Source organism: Drosophila virilis, chromosome 2, assembly GCF_030788295.1.
Source record: "Drosophila virilis strain 15010-1051.87 chromosome 2, Dvir_AGI_RSII-ME, whole genome shotgun sequence".
In the NCBI taxonomy this organism is placed as follows: Eukaryota; Metazoa; Arthropoda; class Insecta; order Diptera; family Drosophilidae; genus Drosophila; species Drosophila virilis.
Window position 1 is genome coordinate 28,533,934 of NC_091544.1, and position 13,832 is coordinate 28,547,765.

Genomic DNA, 13,832 nt, shown 5'->3' on the forward strand with positions numbered 1-13,832 from the left:
AGATGCAACAGCTTGTGGCCAAGCTGTGCCTGCTCTTGGCACTGTCCCATTTCAGTCTAACAGAGTGGGTGGAGATATCTCACTCGCACTCGCAGCCAATTGAAGCCTCCAAGCAGGTCAAGCAACTGCCCGTTGAAGGAAATGTAAGTCCCGAGGGTTTCACCACGCCCAGCGCTGTGTGGATCGAGTATCAGCGCGAACGATTTGGACTGAGCAACAGTCAAAGCAATCCGCTCATAGTCAGCGATGCAGGCGGGCTAAAACACACTTCTCAAATTGTGGTCCCAAACGGCAGTCAGGTGATACATGCCAGGACCAAGCTGGTGGTGCGGAATAGCTCTAGCATGCCGCCAGTGGAAGTGGATTTGGTGGTTACACCCAAAGTCGAAACGACATCACGCCGTCACTCGTCGCATGTGGAGAGTGCTGAGGATGCAGATGGCATTGTGGAGACGGCCACCGAACCGTCAGATACCGATGTAGATGATGACGAGCTGCAATTGCCCAGCATGCAGGGTTTTATAAAATTTCTGAAAAAAATGCAAGTCGGCTGGATAAAGAAATCAGCGCTCAACTTTGAAAGCAAAATTAAATTACTGAAGCAACTACGCGATACTTTCATGAAAGTTATTGGTGCGTATTTAAAATAATAAAGAATTGACACTAAGTGCATTATACGTCCCACAGAGCAACAGTTCTCGGTGCTGTGGCAGCCAACGGAGCGTCACAGACGACGACGACGCAGCCTGTTGGATGAATCCAATTTGGATTTTCCACCGGAAGCAGCACTTATGAGCATTAATTTTCTGACATTTGCAGTTTTCTTAATAAAACTGGTGCTGGTGAGTTAAAACTAAAACAATTAAAATTTAATTATTAACATTTTCAATATTACAGCAAGTTGTGAAAATAGTCAAAAGCAAGCATTACAACTTTTCGGGCTTTAATATAAATGCAGAACTGGTGCGAAACCCATAGCATTTTAAAATTGGCGGGCTGCGCCGCGCGTGCTGAACTTGGTAACTCTGGTGACAGCAATCATCTGGCAACGCCGCAACGGACATCAGCTGCTTTGCTATTTAGAATTCTTACACGTGCAACGGCACATTCAAACTTTAAGATAGTTAAGGTTTATTTAATTAATAATAAAAATGGATGAGAAAACATTAATTGAAACTGTACACAAACGCAAAAAAGATGCATATTTACCCACAATGCGTAAGTGTCGAACAAAACAAAAGCATGCAGCCATTAACACGGCTTTGGGTTGCAGTAAATTTTCAGAACGGCTCGCTCGGCGCCAGCTCTAATTTTTGTTTGGTTGAAAGCAAAAACAATCGAAATCCACGCAAGCGCGCATTGGTCATGGCCGGTGTTAACACCTATGTGGGGGATCTGCAGGACAGCGAAGAGTTTGATACGTATATTTGCGTGCGCAACAAAACCACAAATAAAGCAACAATCGTGCCTGTGCAACAAGCGCTGCTGTCCAATCACATCTACGAGAAAATGGAGAAGCTGGAGAACCGACCAATGCTAAGCAAAGAGCATGCCACGAAGAAGCTGCTCAAGGAATTTGGCGGACGCAAGGCATCCCGCTATGTGGCCAATCACGAGCAAATGATGGTCAATGTGGATGTGATGCGTAAAGATTTGGATGAAACCGTGCAGAGTTCTGTGCGCCAGAATGGCGAGGATGAAGAGGATAATAGCTTGCCCGAGGTGGACGCAAACAATGCGGAATACTTGGCCACCATTGTGCCCAAGTGTGATAAGGCGGCAACAAAAGTAAGCGAAATTTACGACGTGGAGGACGTGGTGCCGCAATCCCTATTGGATCGCCTGGACGAAGAAGCCAACAGTGTATACTCGACGCCATTGGAGACACTGCCGTAAGTTAATTATGCCAATAACCAAATCTCAACTAATAACATTCACGTGCAGCATCGAGTCGGACTACTTGCGCGATTGCATCAAGCGTATACAGGATAAAGAAGTTACCACGAAACAGGACATCCTCAACCTTAAATTGATTATATACATGGATGCGCTGCAATCGCTAATCGCGCTGCGCAAACGACAAATGAAACATGTTGAACTGTCGCGCATCACGGAAAAGGTGGAGAACGATGTACGACATCGTTTTGCCGATCCCAATGTTGCCAAATCTTTTACACGCACCAGTTTTAGCACAGAGAAGGCGCTCACCCATTTCATTGTGCTTGCCCTGCTCATCAGCGAGAAGCATGAAGTGGACGTCAATATACTCTCACGCATTCTGCGTACATCCAAGGATCGCATCATTGCCTATGCTCACATTGTAAATGCCCGTCCTAAAGCCCGCTCGGATATGCTATCACTGCGGCTGCCCAGCACTGTGCCCGCGCTGACGTCTTCCAGGCGCTTTCAGCGCAAGAAATAACAGTGGCAAATTTAGCGTCAGGAAGACAGTAGAAAAAACACCCTGTATTGATTGCAGCAGTTGCATCGATTAAACAATTTCGGGCCGATTTAAGTTCAAGGCCGACAAGAGGACCTACAAAACACGATTTATTTTTACATATTTTATTTGTATTTTAAATGACAAATCGTGAGAAAAATATAACGCTGCGTGCCGTTTTTTGTATCTTAAAAAAAAAAAAAAAAAAAACAATTTATTTTTACATTTCATTTTATTTAGATTTTTAAATGATAAACCGTGAGTAACATTTAACACTTGCGTGCAGTTTTTGTTATTCACAACGCGAGAAAATAATACAAATACATTTCATTTTGCTAAATAATTGGAAATTTTGCTGTATGTGTTTGTTGCATTCTTAGAATTTGACAATGCTTGGCTCGTCGTTGTAACTTGATATAGATTGGTTAGATTCCTTGTTATATGTATGTGGCTTGAACAAACAGTTCGCTGAAGTATTTTAGCAGAGTTAAGTAAACTGATTTGGGCTCTGTGTCCAGCTGTAGAACGTGACAATTGTTAATTGACTTTTGAAAATATTGTATTTAATTTTTACTCACACGCAAAACAAATGCAAGGCAATCTTGTTAATCCCTCCCCCATTGATGTTGTTAATGATTTGTGTGTTCTTGATTTTTGGCCTAGACAGCCAGGCCGAAAACGGAAACGATGCAGTACATGGTCTTATTCTCCCAGCGCACTGTGCAGCTGCCGTCGGTATCGTTGTTCCAATAGCAGGAGCTGGCCGTATGCAAGCCGGCGCCATTCTTTTGCATAATCATGGCGGTGACAATGTATTTGTATGGCTTCTGCTCCTTGGTCAGCACAGTCAGGCAATTCTCAACCACCTGGCCGGTCCAGTTGTTTACCTTATCGTGCTGGTACGCATTGCCTCCGATAGTCGACTCGATTGCCTCTTTAATTGTTTTGCTCACATCATCTACAATAAATTGGCTTTCCTCGCGTGAGTCATCCATTTTAGTTGTCGATTTGCAAAAGTTTTCACAATATTTCGTATATAATTTATGCTTGTCTGCTGTCGCTTCACGTTGAGTTATGCGCGCGTATTCTCATTCGATGGCGCGTCTGTTTCCCACAAAAACAAATATGTCTGGTCAGTTTCGACAAATTTCGCTTGCCTTCTTAGTTGGCGAGCAGTTAACATAGTGATGTGAAAAGCACTTAATTATCGATAGCTCGTTTTTTGCGCGATGTGCACTGATATTTTAAAATACCTCAAATTTCTTATATTAGAGCGAGACAACTATTGTTGTGCAATGTCTACAACTTATCGATAGGTAGTCACATATAATCTAGTCTATCGGCCTTTCACTTCATTTGTTTATTTTACGATCTTTGCGAATTATTAAAAGGGATAATGACAGCATCTGCCTTTTCCAGCCTGGATACGGCGGCGTTGGAGCGCCAGACAGAATTGACAGCTGAATTGCCGGTAATATTTGAACAAATCTGGAACGAGACGCACAAAAAAGTTAGCAGCAACTGGATACGACAAAATGGTTATAAGCGGGTGCGTAATTTCTACCACTAACAATCGTTTCCACGTTTTAACACATTTCTCAGATCTGTCTGCAATTCCCAGATGATTATCTGCCACACAGCAATGCCATCAGCACCTATCTACAGACAGCTCTGGCAGCAGAGGAGTGCAAAATATTCATTTTAGCAGACACCACATATGGCAGCTGTTGCGTGGATGAAATAGCTGCGGCTCATGTGGAGGCAGACAGCATGATTCATTTTGGCAATGCTTGCCGCAGCAAAGCAAGTCGCCTACCGGTACTTTATTTGTATCCGGTGTTGTCGATAGAGCTGGCAACAATACTGCAACAGCTAGCTACTCTGCAGCCGGAGTGCGGTGAACGAGAGGTTTGCGTCTACCTGGACATAGGTTATCAGCATCTGCACGAGCAGCCGCCAGCAAGTGGCGTGCTGGCGGAGGGCGAAGATACGCTTTATAACCAGCTGCGCGATGTGCTGCAGCCCAAGAAGCTGCTCATTGAGCCATATCCACCACCGGCTGAAGACTGCATCGAGAGCAAGCAATCAGCAGAGTCCGACAATGCCGAGCGTATTTGCATTTTCGTGGGTGCCGATAATCAACGTTTCGCCAATTTGTCGCTAACTACTAAAGCGTTCCAGTGGCACATACTGGACGGTGCCACTGGCACACTGAGTGCCAAAAATCCGCTAACAGCTCAATATATACGCCGACGCTATTACTACATAGAGAAGTGCAAAGATGCACAGACCTTGGGTCTTATTGTGGCCACTTTGAGCGCTGTCGGTTATTTGGACGTGGTGACGCGTTTGCAGGAAATGGCAAAGAGTCGTGGCATCAAGACCCAGCTGATTTCCGTTGGTCGCATAAATCCCGCCAAACTGGCCAACTTTCTGGAGATTGATTGCTTTGTGCTAATTGGTTGTCCCTTTAACAATATGTATAATTCCAAGGAGTACTACAAGCCCATTGTATCCGTCTTCGAGGCAGAAATGGCGCTGAATCCAGCTTGGCATATGAAATACCCGGAGGCGTATGTTACAGATTTCAAGCAATTGCTGCCCAAGGGTCGCAGCTTTTTGCCATTTGATGCGCAGGCTGTGCAGCCACAGGATGTGAGCCTGGTCAGCGGACGTATGCGAGGCGGTACTGGCTGCGATGAGACACTCGATGTAAACAATACCACGGTGGCTACACAGGCAAAAATGGCTCTGATGACAACCGACACGGGTCTAACGTTTGAGGATCGCACTTGGCAGGGCTTGGATCCAGCTTTGGGACAAACCGAACCAGCCAAATTGCAGCAGGGTCTCAGCGGCATACCGATCAAATACTCGCACGACTAGGTTTAAATTTACACAAATTTCTTAATAATATTAAGTTATAAATATCAAAAAAATATATCGAACAATTACTGCATTTTATTTTAGTGTTTTATTTTATTTTGGTTTTTACTGATTCTCTTGCATCAAATTTTCTTCAATTAAACTACTCGGCTAGCAACAATGTTTTAGCACCGCCATGGTTCCTAAACCCTCAACCAGTACATGGAGGAGCGAATTCTGTTGTAGTCGGGCAGATTCTCAACGGGCCCAACGGCGGACACAGCGGGGCATCTGTCATAAATATATTTCATGCCCACGTCGCGCACATTCTGCACACTGACGGCATCGATGCGCTGCTCCAGCTCATGCAACGGGATGCGGCGATTATAACACAGAATCTGGCGACCGATGTCCTCGCAAATAGGTGTGGTACCATCCAATTGCAGCAGCATGTTTGTCTTCAACAAGTTCTTGGCGCGCTCAACCTCTGCCTCGGTGACCATGGTGCACAGACGCATCCATTCGGTTTGCACGTTGAAGATCATATCCTAAAATAGTTCGTACTATATATAAAAATAATACTATGCTAAAATCGATTGTGATATACCTCACACTGCAATGGATCGCAAACGAAGTAGATGCCCCAGAGGCCAGTATCCTTATAGCAGGTGTTGAACGACTGGAAGCTGTGGCACAAATCTGCAATCATAACGCAAAGCCAAGATTATACAATAGAACAAAGATCAAATGGTTCTTAATACTCACTGTCTTCGGCACTGGCGCGCGCTAGGTTGGATGCATTATTGGCGCCGCCGCCCTGGGATCGGTCCCAAGCACCAACTAAAGTGTTGGCCACCATCAATGGGATGTTATCCTGATCGGTCCAGCCGCATCCCTCAACAGCGACTGCTACGTGAGCCAATGGCAGCGAATCGTCACGCACGCGCACCTCAGAGCCGGTGAAGCGACATGGGGTCACTTCTGCTGGTAGAAGGCTAGCCTCTAAGCGGCCAAGAGACTGATCCGCCAACTTAACCAGTTCGTCGTGCTTGACGCCACCAGCACCAGCCAAAACAATGCGCGATGCCTTATAGTGGGTCTGAATGTAATCGGTTAAATCGGATTTGCCAATTGACCTGCAAGCCACAGATGTTTAGCTTCGTCTAAAATAAAAAAAACAACTAATTTCCACTCACTGAATGTTCTTGGTAGGGCCGAGAATGGTCTGGCCCAAGGGAGTGCCCTGGTAAGCGGTAGCGTGCAAGTGATCAAAGACCACCTCCTGCAAATTGCTTTCCACCTCCTGCATCTCGCGCAGAATGACCGAACGCTCGCGCGCAATCTCGGACTCGCCCAGCTTAGAATTCTGAATGATATCAGCCAAAATCTCAACTGCCTTGGGTACATCCTTGGACAAGCACTTGGCGTAGAACACGGTCTGCTCCCGAGAAGTGTACGCGTTCAGGTGAGCACCCATGTTCTCAACCTCAAGCTCCAGATCGGTTTGGGAACGCTTGGCAGTGCCCTGATAAAGAAAACGTATATATTAATATTAATGTATATACTTGATGGTATGTTAGCTCACCTTGAAGGCCATGTGCTCAAGAAAGTGAGCAACACCATTGTTCTTATCATTCTCGGAACGGGAACCAGCATCAATCCAGAGTCCAACGGTGGCAGTGGAGGCGCCGGAATCCTCGCTAGCGACACGCAGGCCATTGTCCAGCTTAGTCACCTGCGTAGCGGGTATGTTCAACAGCGTCTTCTTGACGGTTAAAGCCGACTTGTAGCGCTAAAGAAATCAAAACAAAACGTTGAGTTTTGCATTGGTTGAGCAATTGGGGACACATAACCTCAAATTTGCTAAAGCAATTTTGTAACTATTTTGGGTAGTTTTCAAAGAAGTTTATTAAAGGGCCATGCGAGTACTGGCATCACCATAAAGCCAGAGACTCTCCGGACGCATGCAACGCGTAAATTGTAAATGTGAAACTTACAACATACACAATTACGTAATTTAAAATCCTGGAGTGTAAGCTGAATGGTTATGGATTTTTTCTTTACCTTGATGAGGTCAACGCCGCGCATGTATGTGCGGATATTTTGCGTTGCTCCAAGTACACGCAACGCCATCGTTTCTTATGATCGTTCAATAATTTATACACTTAAAATAACTAAAACTTCTGCGTTCCCGATGTCGCGGCGCCTGCTGAAAATTTCACACACAGAAGTTAAGGCGTTAAGTTGGCTGCGCACAAATCAGCTGTTCGCTGGTTAACAACACTGGTCACACTGTTTCAAGTTGGCAACGCGATAATTGCGGAGTTTTGGGCTATTTTCCTATTTTTTGCTGTTTTCGGCAATTAATTTATTTTTTTTTGTTAAAATACCTACAATTTAAGTTTACTGCCAAAAAATCTAAGCCAGCTTACTACAGTTACAGCAGTTCAGTTTATAATGGCCGGCAACTTCTGGCAAAGCTCGCACTCACAGCAATGGATACTCGACAAGCAGGATTTGCTGCGAGAACGCCAAAACGATTTGCTGGCGCTCAGCGAGGACGAGTATCAAAAGATATTTATATTCTTTGCCAATGTAATTCAAGTACTTGGAGAGCAACTGAAACTGCGGCAACAAGTTATTGCCACGGCAACTGTTTATTTCAAGCGCTTTTATGCGCGTAATTCATTAAAAAATATTGATCCTCTATTGCTTGCGCCCACCTGCATACTGCTAGCATCCAAAGTGGAGGAGTTTGGCGTCATTTCCAATTCGCGCCTCATCTCCATTTGCCAGTCCGCCATCAAGACCAAGTTCAGCTATGCCTACACGCAGGAGTTTCCCTATCGCACAAATCACATACTCGAGTGCGAGTTTTATTTACTGGAGAATCTTGACTGTTGCCTGATTGTGTTCCAGCCGTATCGGCCCTTGCTGCAGCTGGTGCAGGATATGGGTCAAGAGGATCAGTTGTTGACGCTTAGCTGGCGCATTGTTAACGACTCGTTGCGCACCGATGTCTGTCTTCTCTATCCGCCGTATCAGGTGAGCATAAAATGGCTCCCGATTGACACAATAAACAGCTTAATCCTCAAATACTTTTAGATCGCAATTGCCTGTCTGCAAATCGCCTGCGTCATAATGCAAAAGGATTCCACCAAGCAATGGTTCGCTGAGTTGAACGTGGATTTGGACAAGGTGCAGGAGATAGTGCGCGCTATTGTCAATTTGTATGAACTGTGGAAGGACTGGAAAGAGAAGGACGAAATTCAAATACTTCTGTCCAAGATACCCAAACCCAAGCCGCCGCCACAACGATGAAAAATACAACAAAATATTTATATTTAATTAATTGTATACTTTCTTAAGAATATATTTCCTAATTTATGTAATGCTCATCATAGATACTTCGCTTGACCGCTGGAGAACTTTGTGTTAAGTATCTTAGCCTTATTCACTATTTGCTTGGTTTGATTTTTGTCAATCTTGTTGAGCTTTAGGTCCACGTCACGGCTAAAGGGGCGCCGTTCGGGCTTGGAACCGCTGGCAGCCAGCTCCCTTTCCTGCAAACATAAAACAATTTTCGTAACAACACTTTAAGATCTTCATTGTTGATGAATTTTACCCGTTCACGCTGCTCCTTGCGCAGTTTTTTCTGATGCAAATCGACTAGAGACTCATCGCGTTTGTGTTTTTTTTTGTGTGTCTTAGCAATGCGCTCCTGCTCCTCGTCACGCTGTCGCTCATAGTTAACCAGCGCTGATTTCTCCAAATCCTTGGAGCTACATGGTTTTGGGCCAGCGGCGGCACTCTGCGGTGTCTTGGTCCAGCTGCTACGATCACTAAAATCCGGACGCTCTTTGCCCTGGTAGAATGTCCGCTTCATATTGTTTAGAGCTGCAAGACCGCTCTTCAGACCCACCTCGGGCAACTCCAGCATCCATTCTTCGCGTACATCTTGTTCCGCTGTAGAAGTGCCCATGGCGCCATCCAAGGCAGCTAGCTTTAAGGCCAAAGCGCGTTCTTCCAGCTGCACTTGTGTGGCATTTGGTATGGGTCCAAACGTACCCACCAGGTCATCAGTGGCATCTTCCTCGCCTTCAACTAAATCAGCTTGAGTTGTTGTTGGCTCCGGAAGTTGGCTAGGCATGACGGGTCCAATGATCGACGGCGATCGTGCCTGAGGTTCTATCTGGGGTCTGGTCAAATGTGGTGGAAGCGCAGGCCCAAAGGCATCTGCATTGTCAACCGCCTCCGGTATCTGTCTGGGTGGCACCACGGGCATTTGTTGGCGCAGTTGTTCTTGCTCAGGTGATTCGAGATACCTGCTGCGCTTCTTTTCCTTGTGGCGCTTTTCATGTTTGTGTTTTTTCAACTTCTTCCTCTTATCGGCATCATCCCTGTCTTGCTTTTTATGTTTTCGCTTTCGCCTGTGTTCTTCGGCGCTCGAGCTGCTGAAATCGCTTGTCATGGCTTCTGAAATTGGCAAAAATTGCTGGCAATGAAAACTCCGTGGCTTTACTTTTTTGATATTAACAACAGATTTTCTTTTGAGTTCAACACCTTTGAGGCTTATAAATTAATTAACAAAAACTGCACAAGAAGCATAACTTAGTCAATAATTGGCAGGAAGGATTAGCGGACCTATGGCAGATGCGAAAGTTACTTAAACGGCGAAAGTCTTCAGTGCCTTGCGATAGCTGTAGACCAAGGACTTGATTATGCCCGCAGTGGCTATATTTTTGAGCGATTGCGTGATGCTGCTGCGCCAGACAATGTCATTAACCGAGACCTGGACTATTTTGGAGGGCTGTGGTGCTGCCACCAGATATTCTACCACATCCGTGTAGTCACCGCGGCAAGCGGCATTGCGCTGCAGACGACCGCGCAGCTCCTTGGGTAAATGGCGGAGATGAAATCGCGTGGCATCGCGAGATTTATCTTGCTCAAAAATAATCGCTGGCTTTAGTGAACCCGGTTCCACGCCATGCATATTCACGGCCAAGTACTTTGACAGATGCCGCATGGCCGGCTGGTAAAGCGCAAAGAACTCAGAGAGTTGTGGCTGGACAATATTGTGCACCTTCTGCTTATTCTCGCCAAAAATCATGCGAAAGTCGCCCTTGTAGCTGAGTCCAGCAATGACAGTGAATAGCTCGTAGCTAGTAAATTTCTCGGGCAGCAGCAGCAGAGCGACCTGGCACGCTGACTGCAGGTTTCGTTCCAACGCACACTTAAGTCGTGTATTGTCGTCCAGATTAACGAGATCAGTAACGGGCTTTTGCAGGCGTCCAGCCAAATATAAGTGCCGCCAATGAAGCAAATCCTCAATTAAATGCTCCTCATGCACCACACCGTATTTGATGGTCACGCCAAGATCATGCAACGGGACAAGCGTGTTGAAATAAACCCGTGCGCCCAAGAGCTCTTGATACTGTGTCACAAAGTTTGCGCCTAGATAACGCAACGCCGAATAATGACTGGAATGCCGATGTATATTCTCCGCATGGAAGCCCACGGTATCACGTACGCAAAATACTAAATCGATGACATTTTTAGAGTCCGGCCTCTGGCTGATACATTCGTAGCCCACCTGCTGTTTTACGCCGGAGCCATAGGCAAACATGTAACTGACATTGCCCAGTGGAAAGCGAGCAACCGCGCGCCTGTACAAGTCCAGCATGACGGCCCGGTGTATGAATATTGGGCTGAGTTATGGATGGGGTAGCTTGGTGCAGTCTTAATAGATAACTTTATAATTACGTTTGGTTCTGGCGGCTTGCGCTGGTATTTCTTATTATCGAATTTGCATCGACGTAATTGTAGAGAATGCGGCACGACTAAATTTATGCGCGTCAAATTAGCGGCGGTGACTTAGCGTCGATTCTTGGTACTTGGTATCGGAAAAGGAATCGGTCACTTTTAAATGCATTTATTTATGTTTTTAAGCACAGAACCTAATACATTTAAATGTAGAATTGCAAACAATTAAATTATTTATTGTGTTCATTCATTTTTCTTTAATTTTAATTTACAATATGAGTAAGCCAAGGGGTTGAAATATTAGGTTACCAGTATTCCTAAAATATCCCAATTAAGATACACGACCAAAGGCTGTAGTTTCGCCTAACCAATCATGAAAACATATAAAAATCGTTTTTAAGATATTTGTACAACAGTGCAGCAATCTCGTTGCTAGCCCCATAAAAAATGACCGTACAAAATTAGCCTTGCAGTTGAACCCTAACATCTTTCTTAAGGGACAATGGCGCTCAATGCACGCAATACCAATTTAAAGATACATATTTTAGGAAGCATTACGCATTAATTCTAAACAAATCGATCAGCCAGTATTTCAGAAAACTAATGAAATGTAAACACACATTATGTTGTTTATTTTAAAATTCTAACGAACTACTAGCTCCAACGGAAACTGAACTACTGCTTGAAATCAGTGCTGATAAATGTTAAACCGTTTTGAGCGGGAACAAATTAATTCAAATTATGTGCATATATGAAAGTGATGAAGATTTTAAATTATAATTGTCACTTTGCCATAGAACATTATCTTTAATAATCTCTAATGCTGCTAAGCAAGGCAAAAGTGAATTTAAATACAGTGTTATAACAATAAGTTAACAATATTTCAACAAATTTCAGCCGATATTTATGAATTTCCTCAAATCAATCGTTTGAAGAAATCGGTGATATGAAGTATGGAGAACGTGTTGGTGGTCATGTTTTAGATACTTCTGCATAACGTCACCTCTTAATACAGCAAAGTAACAAATGTGAAAACTGTCACGCTGCGCAGAAAATGTAATTGATTTAAAGCGTATGTTTGACATTACTTTTTAAGCCTTAGAGCCGCAAACATTTCTAAACGAAAAATTGAAATTTGTGTTTTAAAATAATTTGCTTTGTACAAAAAAAATAATTTTACCGGTGTGAGCTCGTGAACGCTGCGGCATGGCAAATCAAGGGAATTGGGCTGATGCTAATCTAGTCCAAAGTCTCAACGAACAAAAACGTTATATTAATGATATGGAGAATGACATTCAGGAAATGCAGCAATACTATGAAAATGAGGTTGAGCAGTCCAAGTACAATGAAGAAGTCCTTAAGGTAAGTCAGCATATCTGGATGTTGCGTTATCGAGAGCAATCATCAATTGCTTTCAGTGCCGCTGCAATGAGCTCCAACAACAAGTGCTGACCCTCCAGCCGGCGCTGAAGCGTGCCGACCAGATGCAAATGGAGATCGATGTTTTACGCAACGAGCTGCGAAAACGTGACTTGGCTTTGAATGCCTACGATTGCCAGTACCAGCAGCTCATGGTAAGCATTGCTAATTAGAGGGATATTCAATTTTGTTGTCACTGTGCCTCTGTATACTTTCCAAGTATAAAACTAAAATGTTCAAGAAATCTGGGTATCGGTACCTAGACGAATTGATAGAAAGTTGCAGTGATAATTGTTTCAAGGACACCGGAGGATTAGAGGATGATGGCGACGTGACATGTTAATGCCGTATCCTTTCTGTAGTTAAATTAGAAAAAAAAATTATAAGTGCACAAAATATATAAGTTTTATAAGCATAAAGGGGATGAGAGGAAAGTCGTTAGGGTTCGTCCGGATTGTTGACGGCTTAAGCACATATTACGCCCTTTAACTTTCCCAAGCCCTGGCATTCAGTTTCAATCCAAAACTACTTATAATGATTTTCCTCTCTTATCCCTTGTTTTATATTTCACACACATTATAGACCGTCGTCTGTGAAATCAACCAAAAGTACGGAAATCACCGTGGTGACTGTCCCTCATTTAATATTCCAGACTTTCCAGAAGTTGGGGATGACCTGATTTTGTACACGAGTGCCACCATAAAACTCATCGTGAAAGACATGGCCAAACAAGCCTATTGGTTCGAGCAAATCAACGAGGATAAGTATTTTGGTAGTCAGACTACCAATAATATAGAAGACTGCATAACTGAGATGGATCGACTACGAACTTTGCTAAGGCAAAAGGATGGCCAGTTAGGCAATTTGATAGAGGAGAATGCGTGCATGTGGGAAGCTGCTGTCGAAAGCAAAAGACGACTCAACCAATTAAATAACCGAGTGCGTGAACTTCATAGAGACACAAAATATATGGAGGAGGGTATGTGCGCGGGTATTGGATTAATAAAGGATATTGATAAGGTTCGCGGAAAAGGAACTGAGCCCTCGGACTTACAGAAACAGAAATATTGTAAGTCTACGGACAGTTAGTAGGGCCTTGCGCGACGGGATCGGACCCCAATGATCCCATCCCAAATGCGTCGTGCTGAAACATGCCTACACTCAAATAACGCGGCTTAATCTTAATTGAGGCTGGCAGTGCCAACTAATATAAATATTCAATCACTAGCGGTACACAAAATATATGAAATATACAATTCTTTTCATTTTTCACGCGATCTATGGGTCGTCTTTGTGGGCGCTGCGTTCATATTCGATTCCAGATGTTGCTGTTGCATGGAGTTTA

At 44.2% G+C, this 13,832-nt stretch overlaps 9 protein-coding genes across 12 annotated transcripts; 5 read left to right on the forward strand and 4 right to left on the reverse strand.

Moving 5' to 3' along the window:
• The first annotated feature begins 2 nt into the window (after window positions 1–2).
• Window positions 3–892, forward strand: LOC6632911 (uncharacterized). The gene is made up of 2 exons (XM_070207632.1): window positions 3–633; window positions 688–892. Exons 1-2 carry the CDS (start codon window positions 3–5, stop codon window positions 849–851), a joined length of 795 nt encoding a protein of 264 aa, XP_070063733.1. The 3' UTR covers window positions 852–892.
• Window positions 893–1,063: 171 nt separating this feature from the next.
• Window positions 1,064–2,958, forward strand: Polr1E (RNA polymerase I subunit E). The gene is made up of 3 exons (XM_002056221.4): window positions 1,064–1,218; window positions 1,274–1,892; window positions 1,945–2,958. Exons 1-3 carry the CDS (start codon window positions 1,152–1,154, stop codon window positions 2,420–2,422), a joined length of 1,164 nt encoding a protein of 387 aa, XP_002056257.1. The 5' UTR covers window positions 1,064–1,151; the 3' UTR covers window positions 2,423–2,958.
• Window positions 2,959–3,087: 129 nt separating this feature from the next.
• Dlc90F (dynein light chain 90F) lies at window positions 3,088–3,435 on the reverse strand. The gene has a single exon (XM_002056222.4). The coding sequence runs from the start codon at window positions 3,433–3,435 to the stop codon at window positions 3,100–3,102; it is 336 nt and encodes a 111-aa protein (XP_002056258.1). The 3' UTR covers window positions 3,088–3,099.
• A 330-nt stretch (window positions 3,436–3,765) lies between these two features.
• On the forward strand, window positions 3,766–5,404 carry Dph2 (Diphthamide biosynthesis 2). The gene is made up of 2 exons (XM_002056223.3): window positions 3,766–3,989; window positions 4,043–5,404. Exons 1-2 carry the CDS (start codon window positions 3,837–3,839, stop codon window positions 5,324–5,326), a joined length of 1,437 nt encoding a protein of 478 aa, XP_002056259.1. The 5' UTR covers window positions 3,766–3,836; the 3' UTR covers window positions 5,327–5,404.
• Window positions 5,382–7,633, reverse strand: UQCR-C1 (Ubiquinol-cytochrome c reductase core protein 1). Its single transcript, XM_002056224.4, has 6 exons — window positions 7,370–7,633; window positions 6,891–7,097; window positions 6,502–6,830; window positions 6,071–6,441; window positions 5,913–6,004; window positions 5,382–5,853 (listed from the first exon to the last, which is right to left on the reverse strand). Exons 1-6 carry the CDS (start codon window positions 7,436–7,438, stop codon window positions 5,509–5,511), a joined length of 1,413 nt encoding a protein of 470 aa, XP_002056260.1. The 5' UTR covers window positions 7,439–7,633; the 3' UTR covers window positions 5,382–5,508.
• Window positions 7,634–7,756: 123 nt separating this feature from the next.
• Window positions 7,757–8,697, forward strand: CycC (cyclin C). Its single transcript, XM_002056225.4, has 2 exons — window positions 7,757–8,350; window positions 8,411–8,697. Exons 1-2 carry the CDS (start codon window positions 7,763–7,765, stop codon window positions 8,624–8,626), a joined length of 804 nt encoding a protein of 267 aa, XP_002056261.1. The 5' UTR covers window positions 7,757–7,762; the 3' UTR covers window positions 8,627–8,697.
• LOC6633039 (GPALPP motifs-containing protein 1) lies at window positions 8,631–11,195 on the reverse strand. 3 transcript variants are annotated; one of them, XM_015170378.3, is made up of 3 exons: window positions 11,069–11,195; window positions 8,931–9,781; window positions 8,631–8,868 (listed from the first exon to the last, which is right to left on the reverse strand). In XM_015170378.3, exons 2-3 carry the CDS (start codon window positions 9,774–9,776, stop codon window positions 8,704–8,706), a joined length of 1,011 nt encoding a protein of 336 aa, XP_015025864.1. In that variant the 5' UTR covers window positions 9,777–9,781; window positions 11,069–11,195; the 3' UTR covers window positions 8,631–8,703. The 3 variants fall into 3 exon arrangements, with proteins under 3 accessions (XP_015025864.1, XP_002056262.1, XP_070062860.1); XM_002056226.4 differs by having other exon boundaries at window positions 8,931–9,778; window positions 11,069–11,189; XM_070206759.1 differs by lacking the exon at window positions 11,069–11,195 and adding an exon at window positions 10,899–10,978.
• LOC6633040 (phosphatidate cytidylyltransferase, mitochondrial) lies at window positions 9,823–11,069 on the reverse strand. Its single transcript, XM_032433835.1, has one exon. The coding sequence runs from the start codon at window positions 10,986–10,988 to the stop codon at window positions 9,972–9,974; it is 1,017 nt and encodes a 338-aa protein (XP_032289726.1). The 5' UTR covers window positions 10,989–11,069; the 3' UTR covers window positions 9,823–9,971.
• Window positions 11,196–12,144: 949 nt separating the features above from the next.
• Window positions 12,145–13,743, forward strand: LOC6633041 (uncharacterized). Of its 2 annotated transcripts, none has more exons than XM_015170592.3 (3): window positions 12,145–12,430; window positions 12,487–12,642; window positions 13,070–13,743. In XM_015170592.3, the coding sequence occupies exons 1-3, from the start codon at window positions 12,275–12,277 to the stop codon at window positions 13,574–13,576; spliced, it is 819 nt and encodes a 272-aa protein (XP_015026078.1). In that variant the 5' UTR covers window positions 12,145–12,274; the 3' UTR covers window positions 13,577–13,743. The 2 variants fall into 2 exon arrangements, with proteins under 2 accessions (XP_015026078.1, XP_002056264.2); XM_002056228.4 differs by lacking the exon at window positions 13,070–13,743 and adding an exon at window positions 12,708–12,906 and having other exon boundaries at window positions 12,156–12,430.
• The last annotated feature ends 89 nt before the right edge of the window (window positions 13,744–13,832 follow it).

Bases quoted from the DNA above. Each gene is read 5' to 3' on its own strand.
- LOC6632911 (XM_070207632.1), top strand. From the start codon at position 3: ATGCAACAGCTTGTGGCCAAGCTGTGCCTGCTCTTGGCACTGTCCCAT. The intron at 634-687 runs GTGCGTATTTAA...TACGTCCCACAG, and splicing joins TACTTTCATGAAAGTTATTG to AGCAACAGTTCTCGGTGCTG.
- Polr1E (XM_002056221.4), top strand. From the start codon at position 1,152: ATGGATGAGAAAACATTAATTGAAACTGTACACAAACGCAAAAAAGAT. The intron at 1,219-1,273 runs GTAAGTGTCGAA...TTTGGGTTGCAG, and splicing joins TGCATATTTACCCACAATGC to TAAATTTTCAGAACGGCTCG. The intron at 1,893-1,944 runs GTAAGTTAATTA...ATTCACGTGCAG, and splicing joins ACGCCATTGGAGACACTGCC to CATCGAGTCGGACTACTTGC.
- Dlc90F (XM_002056222.4), bottom strand. From the start codon at position 3,435: ATGGATGACTCACGCGAGGAAAGCCAATTTATTGTAGATGATGTGAGC.
- Dph2 (XM_002056223.3), top strand. From the start codon at position 3,837: ATGACAGCATCTGCCTTTTCCAGCCTGGATACGGCGGCGTTGGAGCGC. The intron at 3,990-4,042 runs GTGCGTAATTTC...CACATTTCTCAG, and splicing joins GACAAAATGGTTATAAGCGG to ATCTGTCTGCAATTCCCAGA.
- UQCR-C1 (XM_002056224.4), bottom strand. From the start codon at position 7,438: ATGGCGTTGCGTGTACTTGGAGCAACGCAAAATATCCGCACATACATG. The intron at 6,831-6,890 runs GTGAGCTAACAT...TTTCTTTATCAG, and splicing joins TTGAGCACATGGCCTTCAAG to GGCACTGCCAAGCGTTCCCA. The intron at 6,442-6,501 runs GTGAGTGGAAAT...TGTGGCTTGCAG, and splicing joins GGCCCTACCAAGAACATTCA to GTCAATTGGCAAATCCGATT.
- CycC (XM_002056225.4), top strand. From the start codon at position 7,763: ATGGCCGGCAACTTCTGGCAAAGCTCGCACTCACAGCAATGGATACTC. The intron at 8,351-8,410 runs GTGAGCATAAAA...AAATACTTTTAG, and splicing joins TTCTCTATCCGCCGTATCAG to ATCGCAATTGCCTGTCTGCA.
- LOC6633039 (XM_015170378.3), bottom strand. From the start codon at position 9,776: ATGACAAGCGATTTCAGCAGCTCGAGCGCCGAAGAACACAGGCGAAAG. The intron at 8,869-8,930 runs GTAAAATTCATC...TTATGTTTGCAG, and splicing joins GCAAGGAGCAGCGTGAACGG to GAAAGGGAGCTGGCTGCCAG.
- LOC6633040 (XM_032433835.1), bottom strand. From the start codon at position 10,988: ATGCTGGACTTGTACAGGCGCGCGGTTGCTCGCTTTCCACTGGGCAAT.
- LOC6633041 (XM_015170592.3), top strand. From the start codon at position 12,275: ATGGCAAATCAAGGGAATTGGGCTGATGCTAATCTAGTCCAAAGTCTC. The intron at 12,431-12,486 runs GTAAGTCAGCAT...AATTGCTTTCAG, and splicing joins ACAATGAAGAAGTCCTTAAG to TGCCGCTGCAATGAGCTCCA. The intron at 12,643-13,069 runs GTAAGCATTGCT...CACACATTATAG, and splicing joins GCCAGTACCAGCAGCTCATG to ACCGTCGTCTGTGAAATCAA.